Source organism: Nesoenas mayeri, assembly GCF_963082525.1.
Source record: "Nesoenas mayeri genome assembly, chromosome: 16".
Taxonomy (NCBI): Eukaryota; Metazoa; Chordata; class Aves; order Columbiformes; family Columbidae; genus Nesoenas; species Nesoenas mayeri.
Genome location: NC_137562.1, coordinates 10679444 through 10700687, shown reverse-complemented (window position 1 = coordinate 10700687; position 21244 = coordinate 10679444). Strand labels below are relative to the sequence as shown.

The window sequence follows — 21244 nt, the reverse complement described above, 5'->3', positions numbered from 1 at the left end:
GCAAGGCTCAACCCCCGGCGGGCTCTGCCCGTTCCCGGCGCTGAGGGAGGGCTGGGGATGCGGGGGCGCCGGGCTGCTGCCCAGCCATGCTCTGGACCCTCCACCAAGGGTTTCCGAGGCTTCCAGTTAGCACCAGTTAGCACCAGTGACCGCCGTGACGGCCGCCCCAGCCTGCTGCCACCCCAGCCTTCCAGCTACGGAGAAACGGGAAATAAAATCTAAGTGACGCCACCGCGCACCCCCGCCCTGGCCGTGCCACGGGGCACCCACCGTCCCCGGGACCCCACGCCCCGTTCCGATGCCAGCAGCCAGAGCCGTTCCCTGGGCAGAGCCCCCACAGCAGCCCCCACCGTCTGCAGTGCCCGGAGGTGCCCCGGGGGTGGCTGGTGACACTGTGGGGCTGTGGGGGGATAGAGGGAATCTGGGCAAGGCACAGGGGCCGTGGGTGCTGGGGGCATGAGGGACCAAGGTGGGGCACAGCCAGGGGGTCCGGCAGCTCCCCCGCCCATGTGCACTCACACACACACACACACACACACACACCCTACGCAGGGGACACAGGTGACATTCAGCACAGCCCTTCAGGCTGGGACACACCAGCAGGTCCGGGCAGGACCAGGGACACATTCAGACCCAGAGGCCAGGGCAGCCCCACCTGGCTGGACAGGCAGGGACAGGCAGGGACAGTGGCAGGGACAGGCAGGGACAGTGGCAGGGAGGCAAAGGGAGGTAGGGGGGAGACAGGATTCCAGCTCAGGTTTATACTGGGGAGCTGGAGGGGCTGAGGCCGATGTGGGAGATGGATGGAAATGCTTCCGAGTGGGAAACAATGCCAAACCCAGAAGGGGAGAATGACTGGGGGGTGAATCCCACTTTGGGGAGCCCCATGAATGCCGGTGGCCCTGTTCCGCCCCCCCAGCCAAGCCCTGCTCCCCCCCAGCCGCAGTGGAGGTAGAAAATGTCACACAAAATGTCACCATTCAGGTGAAAACAAACGCAATGAGATGAAGCGGTTCATGAGGGGATGAGGAGGGCGATGGGGTGACACCACCCCAGTTGGAGCCAGGGCCCAGCTCCGTGTCAGGAGGAGCAGGATCAGCACCCATGAGAGGGTTCCCAGGCTGGGGTCTGCACCCTGCAGGGCAGTGGACACCCCCTGGGTGTGGACACGGCTTGACCCCTGGCCAGGGCCACCAAGGATGGCAATGAAGGGGCTCCCCCATGGCTGGCACTGCAGGGCAGGTGGGACAGGAGACATGGGGGGGCTGGCTGGACCCCAGCTCTCCCCTCTCCTGGCTCCCTGGGGGTGACAGGAGCCCCAGGCACACCCCGGTGCAGCCGTGCTCCAACCCCACGGCCCCGCCGTGCTACATACACCCGTGTCCCCACACGCTGCCCTCCCAGGCCATGCCATGCCATGCCATGCCCTGCCATGGCCCAGGCCCCCCCGAGCCAGTAGCCCCCAGTCTGGGGGTGCCCTCAGTCCCCACCCTGCACCACCAACCCAGTCGAGTGCTGGGAGTCGCAGCACCCACCGCCTTGGGCTCAGGCACCGGTGAGGTATTTTGGCAAGGATGAGCCCTGGGGGGAGCTGGGGCACCCGCTGTGGGGTGGAACAGGGTCTGGGCTGCAGGAGGGTGGCGCGGGGGGAATAGCACCAAGAGACCTCCCCGGCTGCCACCCGCGGGGTGCTCTGCGTGGCAGCGCGGCAGCACCAGCAAACCCAACAGAAAGGCAAACGGCTGCAAGGACGAGGGGCGGCACCAGAAGGACCCCATGCCCCCACCCTACACGGTGGTCTCGTACTCCAGCACCTCCTGGGGGGCACCGGGGGTGCGGTACTGCAGGCGGGGGGTGGTGGGCGATGCATACTCCAGCGCCAGGATGGTTTTCCGCAGGCGCCGGTCGATGAAGTGGGCGTCCCAGGCTGGGTACTTCTTCCTGGGCAGGTCAATGCGGATGACAGGCCCCTCTGTCCGCGGGGCGCGGGCGGCCGGCGCCGGTGGGGCGCAGGGTCGCACCTGGAAGACGGGCACGCAGCTGTCCCGCTCCCCCGGTGCCCCTTCCCGCTCCCCCCCTGTAGTCCGCGGCAGCGAGCGGGGGGGGCTGGTGATGGCGTCCGTGGGGGACCCCGGCACTGGGGCTGGTTGAGGACGGAAAATGCAGCCCCCAGCCTGGGAGCCAAACATGGGGCCGTTGGGGTGCAAGAGGCAGTAGTAGATGAACATAAAGAAGATGCCAAGGGCGAAGCTGGAGCTGACCACACAGACGAGGATTAAGGCGTCGAAGTCGGAGATGGCCTCGCGGTCGTAGTAGAGGAACCAGAGGACGGTGAGGGCGGCGTTCTCCGACAGCGTGATGACGTAGTAGATGCACATGCGGTAACGGCTCCGTCCCTCCTTGACGTTGAACCAGCAGAAGATGTAGATGATGCCCACCACCATGTTGTAGATGATCTCCTCCCACTTGGACATGCAGAAGTCTGTCTCGCCCTGGATGATCCAGAAGGTCATGATGCACCAGTGGGTGACAATGAAGATGCCGAAGTAGAGCTGGAACACGGAGGCGAAGAGGGCGAAGGCGATGGCGCGGGCGGCGATGGTGAAGAGGTGCCACAGGATCTGCACCACGGCCCCCTTGTAGGACATGGGCATTTTGTCCTCCCGCGAGTCCCGCAGCACCTTTTGGTAGGAGGCGATCATCCATGCCAGGGAGAGCAGCGAGGCTGAGGCTGAGAGCCCTGCGGGCGCAAAGCAGGGAGGGGCAGTGAGAGCCTGTGCCAGCCCGTGGTGTCCCCCCAGACACCCCCGTGCCCCGCAGTGTGTGTCCCTTACCCTGCAGCGGCTCAATGCTGTTCTGCTGCACCATGATGCTGAGCTGCAGCACCAGCTGGGGCGCGCTCTTCAGGAAGGTCTCCAGCAGCCGCAGCATGCTGATGTCCGCGCTCTCGAACATCATCCGCCAGTAGAAGTGGCGGCGACGGTGCTCGGCCTGCCAGCGGCTCTGCAGCCCCAGGTACAGCGTGCGGAGGTACCTGCGCAGGGGGAGTGGGGGGGTGAGACGAGCCCCCACCACCCAGGCAGCCGAGCTCACCTCCCCCTGCCCACGCCAGGCAAGTTACTGCTGCCAATCTGCTCCAGCCAGCACTTCCCTCAATTTGGGGCACGGGGAGCCCCCCACGCTGGGGTGCAGAGGGCTGCAGGGCTGCGGCTATGCTGGGCACATTCCTGTCCCAGCCCGGGGACATGAGATGCCGTGAAGGGGCAGCTGGTGCAAAGCCAGCTCAGCTCCTTGCTGCCCCGGGCTCACCCGGCTGTCACCACGCTGCCCACCCACTATCACGGTGCCCACCCAGTCATCACCCCACTCTCTGTCCCCGGCACTGCCACTACACCCTCTCCCCCAAGCTGGGGATCCCTCCCCAGCCCTGCTCTCTGGTCCCCCATGGATTTGGGGTGCCCTGCCCCTGCCCCATCCCAGCACTATGTCCGGCTGTTTGTCCAAGGGGCTATTTCTGTCGTGGCTGACGTGGAGCCCCCTGGCCTCTCCCTGCCCAGCCAGGACAATGGCACCAGCTGGCCATGCCGCGGTGCCTGCAGGAAGCTCCCGGCTGCTCGTGCCGGCGCTGTCTCAGCTCCTGGCAGGGCTGCAGGCACAGGCACTCACTGGCCTCGGCCATCTGGTCGTTGGCTGGGGGTCAGCAGAGGTGTGTGTGGCACCGACGTACGCACCGACTGAGTCACCGCCACCAGGGACCCCTCCAGCAGCATGGGGCCAGATCCGGGCACTGCAGGAGGGGACATGAGGCCGGATGGGCAGGGCATCCCCGGGCAGCTCTGCCTGCACCACCGACTGGAGGCTGTGGTGCCGGATGAGGAGGAAAACAGACTGATAAAGCGGGAGGCTCCCGTGGTCCTCCCCAGCGAGACAGATGATGCCCCAGCAGCTCTGTCACCACCTGCCCCGTCCCCTCCCGCTCACCTACCAGGAACCCCAAAAAACTCCCTGAGCAATGGCCACCAGACAAGATGTTGCTGTCACCAAACTACATTATTTCAGTAGTTCTGTCCTGGTTTCAGTGGGTGCCCACGGTTGGAGGGGACAACCCACGCCCTGTGGTCAGTCCGGCTCTCAGTCCCCACCCGCATCTTTGCACCAGTGTTAAAACAACACTTTAATGTCCACCTTTGGGGGGAGCAGCTAATTTCAGCTTTTGCTGCGACCCGTTCATTGCTCATCGCTGCTAGGGGGGAGTGACTGTGGCTGCCTGCCCCCCAGCACCGATTTGCAATCCGGTACCAGCAGCTCATGGACGGCCAGGCCTGCGCTGCCATTGCGGTACTGCCATGGCTGCTGCCCCTCAGCCCCTCTCCTGGCTCTGCAGAAGGGCCCGGGGACAGAATCCCCCCCTGGCAGGTGTGAACCAGGGGACAGCCTGGGGACAGAGGGCATGGCGTGGGGGAGAAGCAACCAGAGAGGCAATGCAGAGCCAGGGCTGCCACAGGGCAGTGCTGATGGTCCCAGGACACCCAGGCACCAACAAGGCCCCGGGCATCAGTGACCTCATCCTCTCCTTGTAATCAGCCTCAGTAATTTAGCTCATGAGCAGCTCCTTGTGCACAGCCCCCTGCACCAAGCCATCCCCACAGCACAGCCAGCAGCTGCCACACACCGTCCCCAGCTCCATAGCCACTCAACAAGTGACCCGCGGCCTTCCCCAGCTTTTGGTGGGGACACAATTACTCTCCTGTCATCCCGTCAGCTCCACAGATCTCATTAAAATGAGATTTCATCTCCCATCAACTTGCCAGAATGAAATGTTGATTCTTATTTGCTATGCATTTGATCATCCCGTGGTGTTTCTGCCCAGAGAAACATCCCCACGCACTGACAGTGCATGGCGAGCTCCTACCAGCCCAGCGCCACGGCAGCTGCACGGGAAATACAGAATCAATCACTGGAAAAAAAATCATTTAATTTTCAAAAAACTGATGATGAGGCAGAAACCAACCACGAGAGCTCTCAGGGCTAATTGCTGCCTCCTTTGTGTTCCACAGTCATCCAGCAGAGCCCTGCAGCGGGAGGTGCTGGGCTGGGGCTTTGCCGCTGGCAGTACCGTTTACCCCCAGCTATCAGTTACTGACCCCAGTTTTCAAGTGTTGGAAAAAAAGAAGCGTGAGGAGAAAAGCCTGGCTCTGGTTATAACCAAATCCACTAATTATTGTTCTCAGATGGAAAAGGATGAGGGATCCCCAGGTCCAAGACTGAGCAATAGGGAGTGCGATTTTCCTAGAAGGTAATTTGGGATATCAACCCTTAATCCTTTATTTAAACAAGGAGAAAATTTCCTGTTGCAGCCATTTTAATCCATTACACATCCCGCCAAGTCAGGTCATCAGGGAGAGGCCCACGTGCACCCAGCCAGACTGTCACCCCCCGGGCCCGTGACACCGCTGCCGCTTACACAAACACATGGTCACACAACTGGCACTGTCCTGAGAGCATCCCTGGCAGAGTATTTGCCTTTGCATCAAGAACACACTGATGGTAACTAACTTCAGCAGCTTCTTGCAGCAGCTTTAATTTGAGATAATCTCAGAGTTAGTGCTTGGAGCTGGCGTGCCTTTGTGCCCTGTGGTTTTGTGATGTGGGGGCTTTGTCACAGCTGGGGCTTGGGGCTGGGCAGTGACGGACTGGGTAGTGGTGAGACATGCTGAGATAGTCGCCACGCAGGGAGGAGGTGGGTAAATTGGGGAAAGAGGAGGTGTTTGGCAAGGGGCATGGTTCCATGGCCAGGGAAAAGCCATCCCTTCCCATGCAGCGTTTACCCAACACTTCTCTAACTGCCACATCCACCTGCACCGGATCCAGCTGCACTAATGGGTTTAGCAAACTGCATTTAACTGGTCACCCGAGCTAATCCTAAATCCCAAGATTAGAAAGAGCCTCAGCTGCAGCTTGAGACCAACATGTCCTGGAGGGTCAGTGCTGAGAGTTACTGCTTTAATTGGTTTAAGAGCCTCCGTGGTGCAGCAGATCAGGAGAGAGTGGCTGACACCACTGGGAGCAAAGCCCTGATCGCAGCCCAGCCCAGCTCCAGCCAGGACCAGGGCTGCGGGGTGAAGGGTGGCTGCAAGCAGGTTCAGCACCAGAGGGCCAGACACCCCTGTCCTCTCCCTCCCCAGCTCCTCCAGCACATTTTGCAGTGTTCACGTTCTTCCTGTAGCCAACACACCCTGAGAGCTGCCATGGGGATGGGTGGGTGGTGGCTGTGCTGGGGAGGGAAGGGGCAGGAAAGGGGCAGGAGCTCTGCTAACACGGATGCCCAGGAGCATCCCAGGAAGAGAAGCAGAGGGACACACACATGAGACAACAGGGGCTGGAGGAGCCTCTATACTACAGGAGCTCAGGAGGGGAAACAGCATCGAAACCTGAGCGGGGAGCACTGCCTCCTCCATGCATTGTTCCGGGAATTTGCCATTGTCTCCACTCCCCTCCCAGCACCAGCACCAGCCTCCCCAGGAAGCAGCTTGGAGCTGCAGCTCTTCCCCAGCACCCAGAGGATGGAGCTCGGCGGAGCTAGAAGGGAGCAGGGCCAGCTCTATGGCACAGGGGAGGAAGGTGCCAATAAACCATCAGCTCAGGCTTCTGGAGGGTCTGCAGAGATGCAGGCAAAGGGCCCCGAGCCTGTTCCAGCCTGCCAAGCTGCCGCTCACCCTTGCCTGCACAGCCTGCCTGTCCCCAGGCCCGAAAAGGGGCAGGTAGCACAGCCTGGATGGGCTGGGGACAAACAGCACCTCCTCATTCGCGATCCCACAGACAACAGTGAGCTCCCAGCAGGAGTACGGGGAGGTGCCTGGGAGGAGGATCTGAGCCCGAAGTGTTGGAGGCCGGGCAGAGGCACCCACACGCCCCAGGATCCGGCTGCCCTGGCCAGGCAGGCTCCCAGCAGGCCCAGTGCCGCCCGGCCACGGGGACAGCAGGTCTGTGCCACACAGCTGGGCTGCAGGTTCTTCACGCCAGCTCCTGCCTGCACCCACAGCTCCTGCCTGCACCCATCCACACCCACAGCTGGGCTCTGCTGGGGGCTCTCCCCCGCCACCCACCCTCCTGTGGTTGCAGAGGGATTGATTCTCCTGGCCCCCCCGGCCACCTGGGCCCCTGCTGCTCCTCACCACCCCCACCCACTTCCCCTCCATATCCTGCTGTCCCACCTGTGTCCCCTGTGCTGCACCCTGTCATCCCCACCCATGTCCCTGCTGCACCCTGCCACTCCCCCCAGCCCCAGCTCGGCTCCATTATCCCTGTGCTTCCAGTCCTGCCTCCATCAGAGCAGGGGCATGAGGCCCCACAGCCCCATCCTGGCTCCTTGTCCTCCTCATCTTCATCCTGCCTGTGTTCCTCATAGTCCCCCCGTACCTCCAGACCTGCCCCAGCTGCAGGAGGTGGATCAGGCCCTGCAGCAGCCCCATCCTGACCCCCGGCACCCCCGTACCCCGGTCCCCCCGTACCTCCAGACCTGCCCCAGCTGCAGGAGGTGGATCAGGCCCTGCAGCAGCCAGACGCAGAGGCGGCAGCAGCCGCGGGGGCCGCGGGCGCTGTCCTTGGTGCTGCCGGCGCCGTCCTTGGTGCCGGCGGCGAAGTCGTAGACGAACCACCTGAAGCTGAGCAGCTGCACCACCAGCGAGGGCAGCAGCACGAACAGCAGCGTCAGCCCGAACCACCACCGCTGCCCCCGCACGTAGTAGTGGGCCGCCAGCCACAGGTCCGAGGCGCCGTCCGCGAAGCAGACCAGGAGGGCGCAGAGCACCCAGCAGCCGTCCCGCAGCCGGTACCGCCGCGCCGGGGGGGCCGCGCCGCCCCCCCGCCTCCCGCCGCTGCTCTCCGGGCTCTCCAGCCGTACGGCCGGGCCGCCGCCGCCGTCCGACTTCGCGGCCATGTTGTCGGGGGAGAGGAGGAGAAAGGAGGGAGCGGGAGAGACTTCCGGAGGGAGGACGGCGCCGCCGAGCCCGCCCCGGCAGCGCCCGCCCCCGCCGGCCTCGCCCCGCGCCCGCCGCCCGGTACCCTCCGCCCAGCCCGGCCCGGCCCGGCCGAAAACCCTCGGGCGGCCCCGGGAGCCCCCGCTGCTCCCGCTCCGGGAAGAGCAGCTGCCCCCCAGCCGCCGCCGCGGGGTCCCGGGGGAGCGCACGGTGCCGGTGGGCGCCGCCCCACGTCGGGAAGGGCAACCGGTTCCCCCCGGTCGGCTCCGTCCCCCTGGGCGCCCCTCTGGCAAAGGCTACCTGGCCCCCGCCGAGCCGCCGCCCGGTCTCAGCGAGAGCCTCCCCGCAGCTCGCCCCGGTCCCGGCAGAACCCGCCGGGGCAGCGGCCGTGCTGCCCGGGCACCCCCCACCCGGCTCCACAAGCACCGGAGCTCCCCGGGCAGCTGCTGGGCGGCTCTGGGCTCTCCCGGCCCCGACTGTCAGCCCAGGCAAGACCCTGCTCAGGGGTCCGGGTGAACCGTCCTGGGCCTCGGCGGATGGAGATGCTGCAGGGGCCTCTGCTCCCGCAGGGGTGGGGCAGGGCCACAGGCCACCGGGCTCCTGCCTGGAACAGCCCGAGGGACCTGCTGGGTTGGACCTGAGCCCTGCTTTGGAGCAAGAGTCCCAGCCTTGGGGACATCCCTGAGGAGCCACACAACCAGCTGAAGTGCCAAGGTCTCTGGGTGGACCTTGGGCACTGGGGCTTGGATACATATGTGCCCAGGTGCTGCCCTGCTCCTCAGCTCTGCCCCACCATGTCTCCTTCTGCTGCCCATCAGAGTCTGGACGCAGTGTGTTCAGCAGAGCCCAGTTGCCCTGGCCTGGCTGATACCACTGTGGGACACGTGCTCGCATGAGGATCAGCACAGTGCTGGCATCCCCGGCACTACTGGGAGGGAAAGGGCTGTTTGCTCCTTTGCAGTGTGTCTCCAGGGAGGGTGATCACACGCAGGCAACTGCCTCCTGAAGGGAGCTTCAGCCCCCAACCCGACCCAGAGGGATCCTCACTGCATTCCAGCGAGGGGGAGTGTGTTTCATCCCGGGAAACACAGCCGATTTCCAAACTCTGTCTTGCAGAACAGCAAGGGGGATCAGCTCAAATTGGGGGTGAGTCTGGGCTCCCGGCACACAAAACCAAGGGGACAAGCTGGGGGGAGGCGTTAGTCACCAGAGGGGGGCAGAGTCGGGTCCTCAGAGATGTTCTCTAGGTGCTGCATGTATTAGCATGGGTAAAGTGACTTAAATACCTAACCTTGAGACGCCCCTGACAGATCCCCTCCAGAAATGCCTGCCTGGAGGAGGGGACGCTTCCTGCATCCCAGAACCTGAAGAAAATAACCTTTCATCTGCTGCTGGTCAGGGCCAGAGGCCCTTTGGAGGGGGGGCTCTGCTGGCCAGAGTCCCTCGGCTGCCTGGACAACCCCAATGGTGGGCACAGCACCATGGAGAGGGGAGTGGGAACCAGAGAGAGATGGACCCACCTCCCTTCACAGACCCTGAAACACCCTCTCTGAAAGTGGAGTTAAACATCCACAGCCTGAGAACATGGGGACTGCTGTTTGAAGTCTGATTTATCTTAACAACAAGCCCCAACAGCCACAAGAAAAAATGAGAGAGAAAAAAACCCAATAAACATCCCTGAATCCTCCGCGTGCAGCTGTCAGCAGGCAGGGAGGGTTTCTAGCTGCATACATAAAAGTGCTGCAAGGAAGAAAAAGGAACATGCTGAAACCAAATCCTGTTCTTTGCACAACAAAACACACAGCAAAGCAAAGCAGCGCTCAGGAGCGGGTGGATGGCTGGTCCCTCTGACTGCTGATTCCCAGGAGGGTATATAAAAGTGCAACTGGTCCAGATGGGCCTCTGGTCCCCAGGCTGACTCCAGTTTCCACACAAATGGCCTGTCCCCATCACCAGCTCCAGGAGCAGAAATCTGTGATGATTTGCAGCTGCCTCAGAGCTCAGTTAGGGTGAGGCACACAGAGCACAGCACCAGCCATCGCTCATTGCCCTGTGAATGTTTTCCAGGTGCCTGTGGCTTTGTGATCCCTCCTGCCATAGCAGACCCGGCGGCAGCTTCCCCCACACCTGTGCTGAGCTGAGTCCCGACTTCCCAGGGAGACCAGCCCCTGTCCCTCCACATAGCCCAACATCCCTGGCAAAACCCTGCCTTTGTGTCACTGTGTGTCACTGGCAACTCCAGATGGTCACTGTGCTTCCCTCCACTGCTGCCAGCACATGGGCAGCCCATCTCCCTCCCTGTCGCCATCCCTGTCCCCATCCCCATCCCTGTCCCCATCCCCATCCCTGTCCCCATCCCCTTCCCTCCCTCTTGCTTCACTGGTCAGCGCCAGGGCTGCTGGTGGAGGTGCTGGGAGGTTTCCAGATCGCCAAAGGGGATGGTCCTGCCCAGCCAGGCCACGTTTCCCAAGCATCATCTCCATCTCTGAACTGTGCAGCCAAACTTGTCTCCAGAGGCCGTGTCTGTGCACGTGTGGCAGGACAGACAGATGGGGCTTTCACTGCCCAGAGAGCTTTTTGTCACTGATCTGAAAAATGTGTCCCCCTGGGAAGTAAATGTAGCTCCAGCTCTAGCTGGGGTCCCAGCACACCCCAGGAGAATCAGGCACTTTTCTCTTCTGATCCCATCACAGCAACAAGGATCAAATGCTGCCTTCACGCTTGGCAGAAAGTGGAAGCCAATCACTCTGTGGTGGATGCTGCAGTGTGAGGCTGCAAGAGAAAAGCAGACCCATGTCCTGTATCCTACATCCCACATCCCATGTTCCACATCCCACTCTGCAGCCAACCCCCATTCCCATGTCCCACTCGGACTCCATGGGAGCCCACCTGGAGGTGGTGGATGGGAAACAGCTGCCCCCAAACAGTCTGTGTATCTCCAGCCAGCCACCCCCACTGAAAAAGGAACATTTTCCAGCATTGGCATCCAGCCCCAAACCTGCTGCCTCTTTTGGTTGATGTCAGGAAGAAATCCAACCCAAGTGTAAATCACTGCAAGCCTGGCCAGGATACTGCACACAAGTGCTTGCTTCCCTGGAAGCCACCTCATTTTAGCACACGCTGCCACAGACCCAGGAGCTCTCCCCAGTTAACTGTAACAAATGACTTTATGGGATTAGGGCCAGTAATCTTCCGATCTGGGTAATCTCCCTTAAGGGATTATTTACTCACAGAAGTGTGGTGACCACCGGCCAGCTGCCACGTCACTGCCTCCGTCCCTGTCCCCTGCGGCCCCTGTGCAGTTGCCCCTGTCTCCTCTTACTCGCAGGCTGGATGGGGTGGAAAGAAGGGATAAAAGCCGTTTTGTGGGGTGATATTTCCCCTGTCCCGTAGGCAGGATCATTTGGGGCAGAGGATGAATGCGATGCCCTGGCAGAGCCTTGCGGCTGCTCCAAACATCTCCAGGGCTGGTCCCTGCCTGGCACAGACTAGGGGGCATAGGTGCTGGCCGCAGATGAGCCAAACCTTGGGGACCACAGCCGACTCCTGTCCACAGGGACGGCAAACCCTCGGCCCCCAAGCTCTCTGTGAGCCACCAGCAGAAATCTGAGCTCATGGCCCCGTGCTGTGAGTGCTCTTAGTGCATTCTGGGGGAAAAAAGCGCAGAAAGGCAACCTGATGCTCCGAGGGGCCCAGCTGCCGGACACGGGCACAGCATTAGAGAGCAGGCAGGAGCGCGGGGCTGACAGGAGGGGGACAGGGGACAGCTGGTGACAAGCTGGTGACAAGGCATAAATAATTCACACGCGTGGGGACCCGCGGCAAGGCGGGAGGATCCCAGCCCAGGGCCCCTGCCGGCTGCAGGAGCGGGGCTGGGGGCTGGGGCTGTGTGGGAGCCCCCGCCGCCGCGGGAGGCACCGGGGCTCGGCCGCACGGAGCGCCCCGTCCCTTTGCCGGCGGCGAGTCCCCGCAGGGCCAGGGCCGAGCCGGGTGCACGGAGTCAGCCCCGGGGTCCCCACCCGGCCGCGCGTGTTCGCGGCAGCCCCCGTCCCGGCTCGGTACCCGCCGACTCGGTCCGTCCCGGGGCGACCGGAGCCCCGGGGAAGCCGGGCTGGGTCCACGGGCAGCGCCCGGGGCGGCCGCCAGGGGGCGTGCTCCCGCCGCGGAACTCACCCGCGCGGCTGCGGGTTCCGCCCGGCGGGGAGAGCGCAGGACCCGGGCGGACTGGGAGGGGGGCCGGAGCGGAGCGGGAGCGGAGCCGGCCCGCCATGGCGCGGGACCCGGCCTTCGTGCTGCGTTACCTGGCCGAGGTGGAGGAGCTGGCCGAGGACGTGCTGGCGGCGCGGCAGCAGGTACGGCCCGGCCTCCAGCGCCCCCGGGAGCCCCGGCGCTCTCCCCGCGCCCGTAGCCCCGACCCCCGCTGTCTGTGTCCCGCTGCAGATCGTGGACCTGGACATGAAGCGGAACCGGAACCGCGAGGCCCTGCGGGCGCTGCAGAAGGACCCAGAGCCCGAGGGTGAGGCCCGGCCGGGGAACGGCTCCGTGCCCGGGGAAGAGCCGCCCTGACCGGCTCCTTTCCTTCTCCTCCTCCCCCAGCCCAGGCCATGGTTTGCTTCGGGGACATGTTCATCGAGCTCCCGAAAGCCAGAACCAAGGAGATGCTGCAGAAGGGTAAGGCCGGCTGCGCAAGAGGCTCTGCCTGCACATAGCCCTGGTAAGATTTTTAGAAAAAGCGCAGAATCATTTAGGTTGGAAAATACCTTTAAGATCATCAGGTCCAGGCATTAACCAAACACTGCCAGGCCTCCCTCTAAATCACATCCCTGCTGGACTTCGAAGTGCCCAAAACCTCTCACCTGCACTCACAGGCAGATTCTGCCCTGGGAAGCACATTTGGGCACAAAGGAACTGGGAGCTCAGCCCCAGGGACAGGGGGTCCCTTGAGGAAGGACCTTCTGCTGCCCCCGGGCCTGGGCTCCTGTGCCAAGCGTGCCACGGGAGGTTCTACCCACGCTCCTCACTCCTGTCCTGCTTCTCTCAGACCAGGAGCAGCTGGATGAGGAGATAAACAACCTCCGGAAAGAGCTGCGCGTGAAGGTCAATCGCCTCTACGAAGCTCAAGGTAAACACACCTGTTCTGGAACCTTCTAAGTATCTCGGAGTAAACATCATAAGTTGGGAGGGTCCAGAAGCTCCTGAGTTCTGCATGTTCCTGCAGCCACTTTCCCACTGGCTTTGCAATTTCTTTCCTGCTCCGGTATCATACGGCTCCTGATGCGGAGCTGTCACCCACCAGCACACTGCACTGAAAGGGGTCCTGTGTCACACCAGGGTGACTGCACAGCAGCTTCCAGGGCTGCCCCTGCCCTCCCCGCAGCGCCTCTAGAGTTTAACATCAGCTGCTTCACTTGTTTTGTAGCAAAATCCTGATTTTTCTGTGTGTTCTTTCAGGTAAACCTGAGCTGAAGGGATTTAACCTGAACCCCATGACTGCTGAGGAAATGAAGTTAATCAATCGCATCCTGGAGGGCTGAGGCGGCTGTGCCATTGTCACGGTCACACATGGGGCTCACACTGCAATAGCTGTAGCTCTTGGGGTGTGCAGGATGTCAGTGTGCCAGCAGCTGCTGGGTCAGGGACCTGGCAGGTGCTGGGAAGCATTTAGCTCCTCAGCTACGACATTGCGGCTTCTTGGGATCACAAACCCTTTCCTGCTCCTCGTTGCAGAGCCATGGCTGGTACATTGCGCTGGGCGAATACCCGTGGCTGGGGTGGAGGTGGGATTATTGTTAAATAATAAAATCTGAACAGCGAGGCATTCATACTCTGTGTGTCCGCTCCTTGTATGCAAGCGCTTCTGGAGTTTGGCTTCAGAGCTGGTTCATTGTGGTATTGGGAACAGGAGTGGGAGGAACTGGGAATCTGCAGCCCAAGCCCGAGCACAGAAGAGGAGCTGTGGTGGCAAAGCAAAGCAAAGCTATGCAGCCAAAGCACGTCAGGAATCTCTTCAGCGGCAGGAGGAGGGAGCATCCTTTTAGTCTCACTGGGAAAACACGTTTTGCTGTTAGGCTGGAAGGCAAGAGACCACAGAAAGGAGCTTTCAAAACTAGATGAAGGGGTAAAATGTATGTATAGTTTGAAAAAGCAGCCTGAAGAGGGCTGAGCAGGAGTAACCACTGAGCCTGCCTCATAGCAAAAGGACAATTGATTTAACCAGTAATGGTTTCCTCAAGGGTTTTTACATTCATTGTCTTCTACACCACCCTCTTTAGTCTGAACTTGCTACCCCAGCACAACTCAGTTAAGACTTATAAGATTTAAAAATAATAATAATAAATCACAATTAGTAATGGACTACAGAGAGCTTGATTTTTTTTTTCTTGTGCTCAGGTCCTGATAAGCCCTTTGTTTTTTGAACTTCTCTGGACATATTTCTGGATAGAATTTAAAAACTTTAAGCAGAGCAGTTGTCCTTTCTCCAGCTCTCGAGGCAGCTGACCCGCCTGCGGAACCTAATGCAGAGCGGGGCCTCAGCCCAGCCCTCCCTGCGGAGCATCAGACATGGCCCCAGCGTCCCCCTGGTCCCCATCACCTCCCAGCCACACAGTGCTGCCCAATCCAGTTCTGCACATGCTTCAAATTATGGAGAGTTCCAAAAACCACCCTGTTTCAGACTCGTTAGAACTGAGGTGCGATTGCTTTAAATCTAAAAAGCCAACTGCCATCACCTGATCCAAGTTTTAAAATTCTGTAGCTAAGGCTGCGTACTCTGAATGTACATCTGCCAGCAGCCAGACTGTCCGCTTCAGACTTCAGTTTCAGAGAGAGATTAAAAATACCATGGACTCGCTACCTGAACTGTCATGCCTGCAGCTTTTTCAGAAATTGCATCTCTCCTGGAAGCGAGTGGCAGTTCAGCACCAAGTCCTGGTGCTGGAGCTGCACTTTTACATAACTCGTGTAGTACAGCCAATGTCTCCATAATGTGACAGCGAGATGATTTTTAGTATCATGGCAACAGGTTTTCTGCTCTGGCACATTCCCACAGCAGCAGCAGCAGGAGGATCGGGTGCCTGCCTTCCCCAAAAGCTTTGTGTGCAGAAGGTGTTTAGCCCCGTTATTTTCTCGCACAGTACAGAGCTGAGCTACGTGAGCGCAGACAGACAGCCAAGAAGCCAGCATGTGTCAGCCACTGTGACATATTTCATTCCAGCTTATTGCAGCTTCGAAGCTGGGAAATCTTCAGAAGCCGGTGGCCAGTGCCTCGTGCTGAGCCAGCAGTGTCCTGAGAGCCGTGGGAGCTGCCACTGGACGTGATGAGGAAGAGCGAGTGATCTTCATCCACCATGATCCCTCCCATCCCAAGCTCAGGCTCAGCGTCACACTTTCTGCTGTGCAGGAAGATTCTTGAAAAGCTGCTTCGGTTGTTTCTTCCTGTCATCATAGCAGCCTGCAAGGGAAACGTGAATGGGGGAGCCACACTCACCCTTCCTTCAAGTAGTGGGGAGGTAACGTCCCACTTCAGGTGAAGTTTTGTTGTGTTTTGTTAGTTGGAAACTACTGCAGAGATCACTGCAGGCACGCTGGGCTGCGTGCTGCAAAATACACTTACAAAACACGTAAGCCTCTCGGAAGTACAACTTCAGAATCCAGGGTCTACTTCCCAACAATACACAACTAGCTGCAGGAACGCACCCAGCAAACGGTCACCACGGGGACTGCAGAGCGGATTTTGCAATAAAGCTGGCGTACGGAGAACTCTGCTGTGACCTGACACTTCACAAGCAGGACTACGAACAAAACTGTTCCCCACTACACTTACAGGTTTGTTTTCAACAGTGCTGCTGCAGCCTGGTTGCTACAGCCACTTTTGGAAAGGATTTGCTCGTTTTGGTCTCTTAATTCTGCAAAAGCCCGCAGGCCCATTGTTGTTCTTTTATTCTCAAGTGAAAGGTGTGTGCTCATCTCTCGCTGACACGAGGACAGGTTAAGGCTGTGCACAGGGCCCACCAGCACGGGACAAGCACACACCTAAACGCACGTTTGCCACGACGTTCTCAATCACCAGAAGTTTCCCCTCTGCTCACAGGCCCACGGTGCCCCACCAGGTCCAAGCCTCACGTGTGCTTCTCCTTCCCGTCAGCCTGCAACAGCAAACACACGTCCTGAAGCACCCGAGCAGCGACAATTATCTGTGTGCGCCCAGGGATGAAGTCCCAGACGAGCAGCGGTAAAGCCGGACAGCTGAAAGCAGTGGACATCTTCTTGCCATTAAATCTGAGCTTAGCACAGTCGTGGAGTCAATCACAAGCCAAGCTGCTGGGAGCAGAGCGCTGCAGAAGCACGAGTGTGGGAGCACAATGCAGAAGCGCCTCTGAAGGAGAGCTCTTGTGCGAGCCCCAGCTCTGAGCCAGCCTCATCCCCCACAGCCCCGCGCTGCTTTGTCCTCCCGCTCTGCAGTGCCAGCACGCCCGCTTACTTTGCTCTGTTTTTGGAAATTCACCATTTAGTCGCTGTGAAGCTCGGAGTATTGCCACCAGTTGCTAAGACAGACATGGAACCAGCCCAGCCATTCCAAGCATTTTAATAAAAACCCCTAGAAGGAAATAAACATCCTTGCCTGCCTACCCTCCACAGTATGAAGTGTGTCTTTGAGTAGATGACACTGGAGTTCAGAGTCTTCCTGGCTCCTGGCAGTGAGGGAAGGTGATACGACAGCTGAGGAGATACAACAACAGTAAATTAGGGAGAAACAGGCACTTTTGCCAATGGTTCATCCAAGAGAAACGCCTGTCCACAAAATCGTTACCCTGCTCGCAGGCAGGAGTAAGTGTGAAGTAATAGGAAATCCAACCCCAAACCTCTTTCCCATGCGTCGAGCCAAAGAACATTCTGAGCTTATTGCAAAGTTTCTATTCCTGTTCGCGATGGTACTGAAAAAATAAAAAAAAATTCCCTTTGGCTTCCCGAAAACGATGCAAGTGAAAACCGAAGTCTAGCAGCAGCGAATGCTGAGGAGAATTCACAGAATGAGCATTAACCCTTTTTTAGTGGCGGAATGTGCTGCCTCCTGGGAACAGTCTCCTAGCACCAGCACTCAGAGGACCCTCCTGCGAGAGCCCAGCAGCGATATCTGAGCACAGTGAGGACACCGAGGACTTTCACTGCGATTCATTTGCTTCCTGGCCAACTGAAGTTACTCCAGCTCTTTACGTGAGGCTGCCTAAGCAGTGATGTGGCTTGAGGCTATGAACTGAGTAGATTGTGCAAATTAGAGCTGCCCAGGAGTCCAGCTGAGCTGCATTTGTTTGCCCATTTGAAGTAAACCTGTCCCCAGTGGCACCACACAAAATGTTGGACTAATGGTGGCAGGACACAGGGCTGGAACAGGTCTATCAGCTTCCACCTCGTGTTAAAGGGAAGAGTTAAAAACCAAATAGATTAGAGAAGACAATTGGTAGGAGAGCTCTGTCAACAAAAATCATATCCAAGGGAAATTTCCTTACCTATGGTACCACTTGCACTTTAAGTGATTAAGGCTGAAAGAATAATAATCCTATTTGCTCATCATTTCTGAAGTACTATTTGCTGTTTCTATTTTTCTCAGCTCCTGTAATGACAAGCCAGTTGTGCTCTCGGTTTCCTGCTGTTGCAATACTTGGGTTGCATACATAGCAGATAAAATTCTGAGAATTTCTGCTGAACTCTAATGATACATATTTTTCACTTGGCCAGTGAGAAGAGTGCTGTATTGAAAAAGAAAATAATCTAGAGACAAATTATGTTTTAAAGGGGTTTTGTTGTTCTGTTTTAAACACCCTCAGTTCCTGTGGCATCCTTTTCTCCACAAGGAGCAGGAGGGATCTCTTTCAGTGGGGATCTGACTTCCAGCCCTGACCACAGATATGGGTTGTATCTGGTGCTCACAGCCAAACTGGAGGTTTATCAGTGCAGGGGGCACTGCTGTGGGATACACAAGCAGAGAGGATGGTGACCGTCCATCTCGGGGGAGTGCTGCCACACTTGGGATATGCTGCTACTTGAAGGGGAACATATTCCAGAAATAGCCAGATTGGCAGAGTTTCACAGCACAGTGCTAAAGACTCTACTGCTCAGAGCAGTTTTTGCCACTGCTATTCACTTTCTGAACACTCTGGAGGCTGTGGATGGAAGCGCTGTGCGTATCAGCACAGAGAACTTGCACTGACCCTGCCACGCACTTGGCCATCGGGTCCTGTCCGAGCTGCTGAACCACCCACTTGCAGCCCCGAGACACCCACACAGATGATCTGTTCCCAGCACATGACCACACACTTAGTCCACAGGATTTCTGTCAGTCCTCACCCTGTGGTCTCCACAGCCCAGCAAGAATCCTGAGTAAAATCCCAGAGACCAGGAGGGAGATGCCACCAACCCCACAGTGCAGTGAAACTCTTCAAGCATGACAACCGCACAGCTACAGGGGAAAAAGGTCTCCAAGTCCCCATCAGAAGTTCCTGACAGCAATCAACATCTCATCTTCTATTCGAGTATTGCAAAGACTCTCCTCTCCATACAGGCAAGAGACATTTATAGAAGGGAGCAGCCTACAAAACGGGCAGTTCAACACCGTCCTCCATTACTCTCAGGCATTGACCTTCATCTCGGATTCACGAGGAATCTGACATCCCATTTGAAATCTTTTTCCCCCCCTGTCCTCTCTTTCTCTCAGTCGCCACCTCCTCAGAGAGGAAGCTTAACAGTGACAGTCGTGTCCAGCGATGTTAACCTTGTACTGCTGAGGTCTTTAAAGCAAAGAGCTGAGCTATGAGATATCTATATCTCAGAAGAGAGCTAATCAGAGAGTTATTAAGTTTAAAGTTGGAAAGATCAGCCTTATAGATCCCTGACCTTCCTGGGATTGTCACCATGCGCAGCCTTTTACACTGACACCTCTGTGAGATGAACACCTGGAATGAAGTGGAAACTAGGATCAAAGACACTGAACAAGGAAACACAGAACTCTCACTCTGAACAGTCCTCTTCTGCTCTAGTGCCCATTAATTCTCTTCCCTGTTTGTAATCACACGCTTCAGCCACCTGAGCTTAAAACCAACACTGTGCAATGATAAAAATTACAGGAAAAAAATTAAAAATCAGAAGTAATCACAAGTGGTATCTGGAAAATAAAAGAATGACTGCCCTGAGCTAGTACTGCACCTCCCGGCTGGCACAAAGCTCTTCACATCAGCCTTTCTCCACCCCTCAGCTTGCTGTACCTGCCCTCTGGAAAGGCTTTTCATCATTCAGAGCAAGCACAAACTCCACTGAACTTTCACGGGGAGAAGTGATGGATTTTCCTGTCTCCTAAGCCATCAAATTGAGGTGGGATACCTTTTGGGAAGATATGTTAATCAAATGAAAGCCATCAAACTCAATCCAGCAGCAAGCGTTGACATGTAGGAAATCAAATAGTTCTCTGCCATGAATCACCTTGTCCTTACGTTCTGTGACGCTGAGGAAGAGGAAAGGCTGCCAACGTTCAACCAGGACAATGAAACCAGGAGTGACATTTCAGCTTCGGATCTGGCTGATTTGTCAAACTGACATTTCCAGTGGTCTGGTGACACCAGTTTTCCAATGAAAAAAGACAGGAGAGAGACAGGGTGACAGCAGCAGCGACAGGACAGCCAAATCCTATGGGTGTCTGCAGGAGTCAGAAGTGACAAGGTTCATCTGATGCACCTAATACCAACCAGTAGAATCATACAGTCCTTTTCTTACACACACAGGCAGGATACAACCATCAGCTCTGCTATTAGGAGTAAATCATGTATTAGAAAAGCGAGCAAATCCACCTGTGTATAATCAGGCCTTCAGCAGGGTGTACTGGAAAAAGAGGAAAGGAGCAGCTGGGCATTAAGGCGAGGAAATCCATTTCTGGTGTAATAATGGTGGTTTGCACTTACAGATGTCACTAGAACATAAGCTCTCAAGTCAAAATTTCAACCTATGAAGCACAGAGAAATGTACAATATAACCCAGTTGCTGACATCGCTGCCTAGTGTTAGAGCTCCCGAAGAACAGAAGTTTATACACAAACATGCAGACAAAGTGTAAGAAGTCAGATCCTAGATAAAGGGTTCAGCAGGACAGACTGACAGCAGTAACGTGAAGTTTATTTTTACGTGTCTGCAAGATCAGCCATAAACTATTTCATTTAAGTTGTTGGTATAATCTAAGTAATCACAGACTTTTCATACATCCTTGTTTACTACATTCTTGTTATTTACCATGTTAATTGAGGTTGTGGGCATAAAATCGGCTTAATAGAAGGGTTTTTGTTGCCAATTAACACGTTCCCATTTGTAGAGTCAGATAATCACTAGCTGCTATCCTCCTGGCTGTAATTCTCATGTTAGTTTGCATAATTACCCCCATTCTCTTCTCACAAGTGTGTCCTTACCGATGGGCCTGACTCAGACAAAGGCAAATCCTCCTGTCCCAGCCTCCTGGCCAGACCTGCTGCACAAAGCACCATGACTGCTCACTCGCGGATGGGTGTATTTTCAGTTATGCACCACAGCACAATACTCACGATGTTAAACGTCCTGAACCACCTGGCAGAAGCAAGGCGTTTCTCAGCATCATGTTGTGCCACTGTAATTTCTAAATGAAACACAATTTTTCCTTGGTCCCCCAGACACCGGCTGAAGTGGAAGCTCAGCACAGCTCCAGGTACACACAGGTCTGTGGGGACAAACGTGACTCGGAGCACAGGGCTGCCCTTCAGGTCTCTAACTGCAGAGCAGAGAGAAACTCGTGCCAACACAACCCACCCCAACTCGCTCTCAAGGCTCCTCGTGGAACCTCCAGTAATTTCTTCATGTTCTCAGGATAGAAACCCACTCAATAAATTGACTGCGTGTACAGGGGCCAACATCTAATGTAGTGGGACTTCCCTCAAAGCAAACAGGTGTTTTCACAGCTCCAGCTTTCGGGGTTGCCCTGGAACCCTGATTAATCAGAAGGCAAGTCACCCAGCTGCCCTGAACACACACACACACATGCACACGCACCCCTTCTTGCACATCTGCAGCTGAACTAAAACATTTCAGAGCATGACCAAGGCCATGACCCCACAGCAGAAACACCTGGGAGCACAATCTGTTCCTGCACACAAGAACTCTGCACTTCAGACCTTCACCACGGGGTTATCTTTGGCCATATAATTAAACAGAGTTGTCTTTCGAGTGCTGAAATAAATGGTGACCCAAAGGTGTTTT

The 21244-nt window shown here is 57.3% G+C and overlaps 2 protein-coding genes across 2 annotated transcripts; one reads left to right on the top strand and one right to left on the bottom strand.

The window, feature by feature from the left end:
- Positions 1 to 1787: 1787 nt before the first annotated feature.
- On the bottom strand, positions 1788 to 7939 carry XKR7 (XK related 7; the record flags this gene model as incomplete). The annotated part of the gene is made up of 3 exons (XM_080354869.1): positions 1788 to 2740; positions 2835 to 3034; positions 7512 to 7939. The coding sequence occupies 3 exons, from the start codon at positions 7937 to 7939 to the stop codon at positions 1788 to 1790; spliced, it is 1581 nt and encodes a 526-aa protein (XP_080210995.1).
- Positions 7940 to 12191: 4252 nt separating this feature from the next.
- On the top strand, positions 12192 to 13803 carry PDRG1 (p53 and DNA damage regulated 1). Its single transcript, XM_080354843.1, has 5 exons — positions 12192 to 12331; positions 12420 to 12495; positions 12576 to 12650; positions 13021 to 13101; positions 13431 to 13803. Exons 1-5 carry the CDS (start codon positions 12248 to 12250, stop codon positions 13511 to 13513), a joined length of 399 nt encoding a protein of 132 aa, XP_080210969.1. The 5' UTR covers positions 12192 to 12247; the 3' UTR covers positions 13514 to 13803.
- The last annotated feature ends 7441 nt before the right edge of the window (positions 13804 to 21244 follow it).

Bases quoted from the DNA above. Each gene is read 5' to 3' on its own strand.
- PDRG1 (XM_080354843.1), top strand. From the start codon at position 12,248: ATGGCGCGGGACCCGGCCTTCGTGCTGCGTTACCTGGCCGAGGTGGAG. The intron at 12,332-12,419 runs GTACGGCCCGGC...GTCCCGCTGCAG, and splicing joins TGCTGGCGGCGCGGCAGCAG to ATCGTGGACCTGGACATGAA. The intron at 12,496-12,575 runs GTGAGGCCCGGC...CTCCTCCCCCAG, and splicing joins GAAGGACCCAGAGCCCGAGG to CCCAGGCCATGGTTTGCTTC.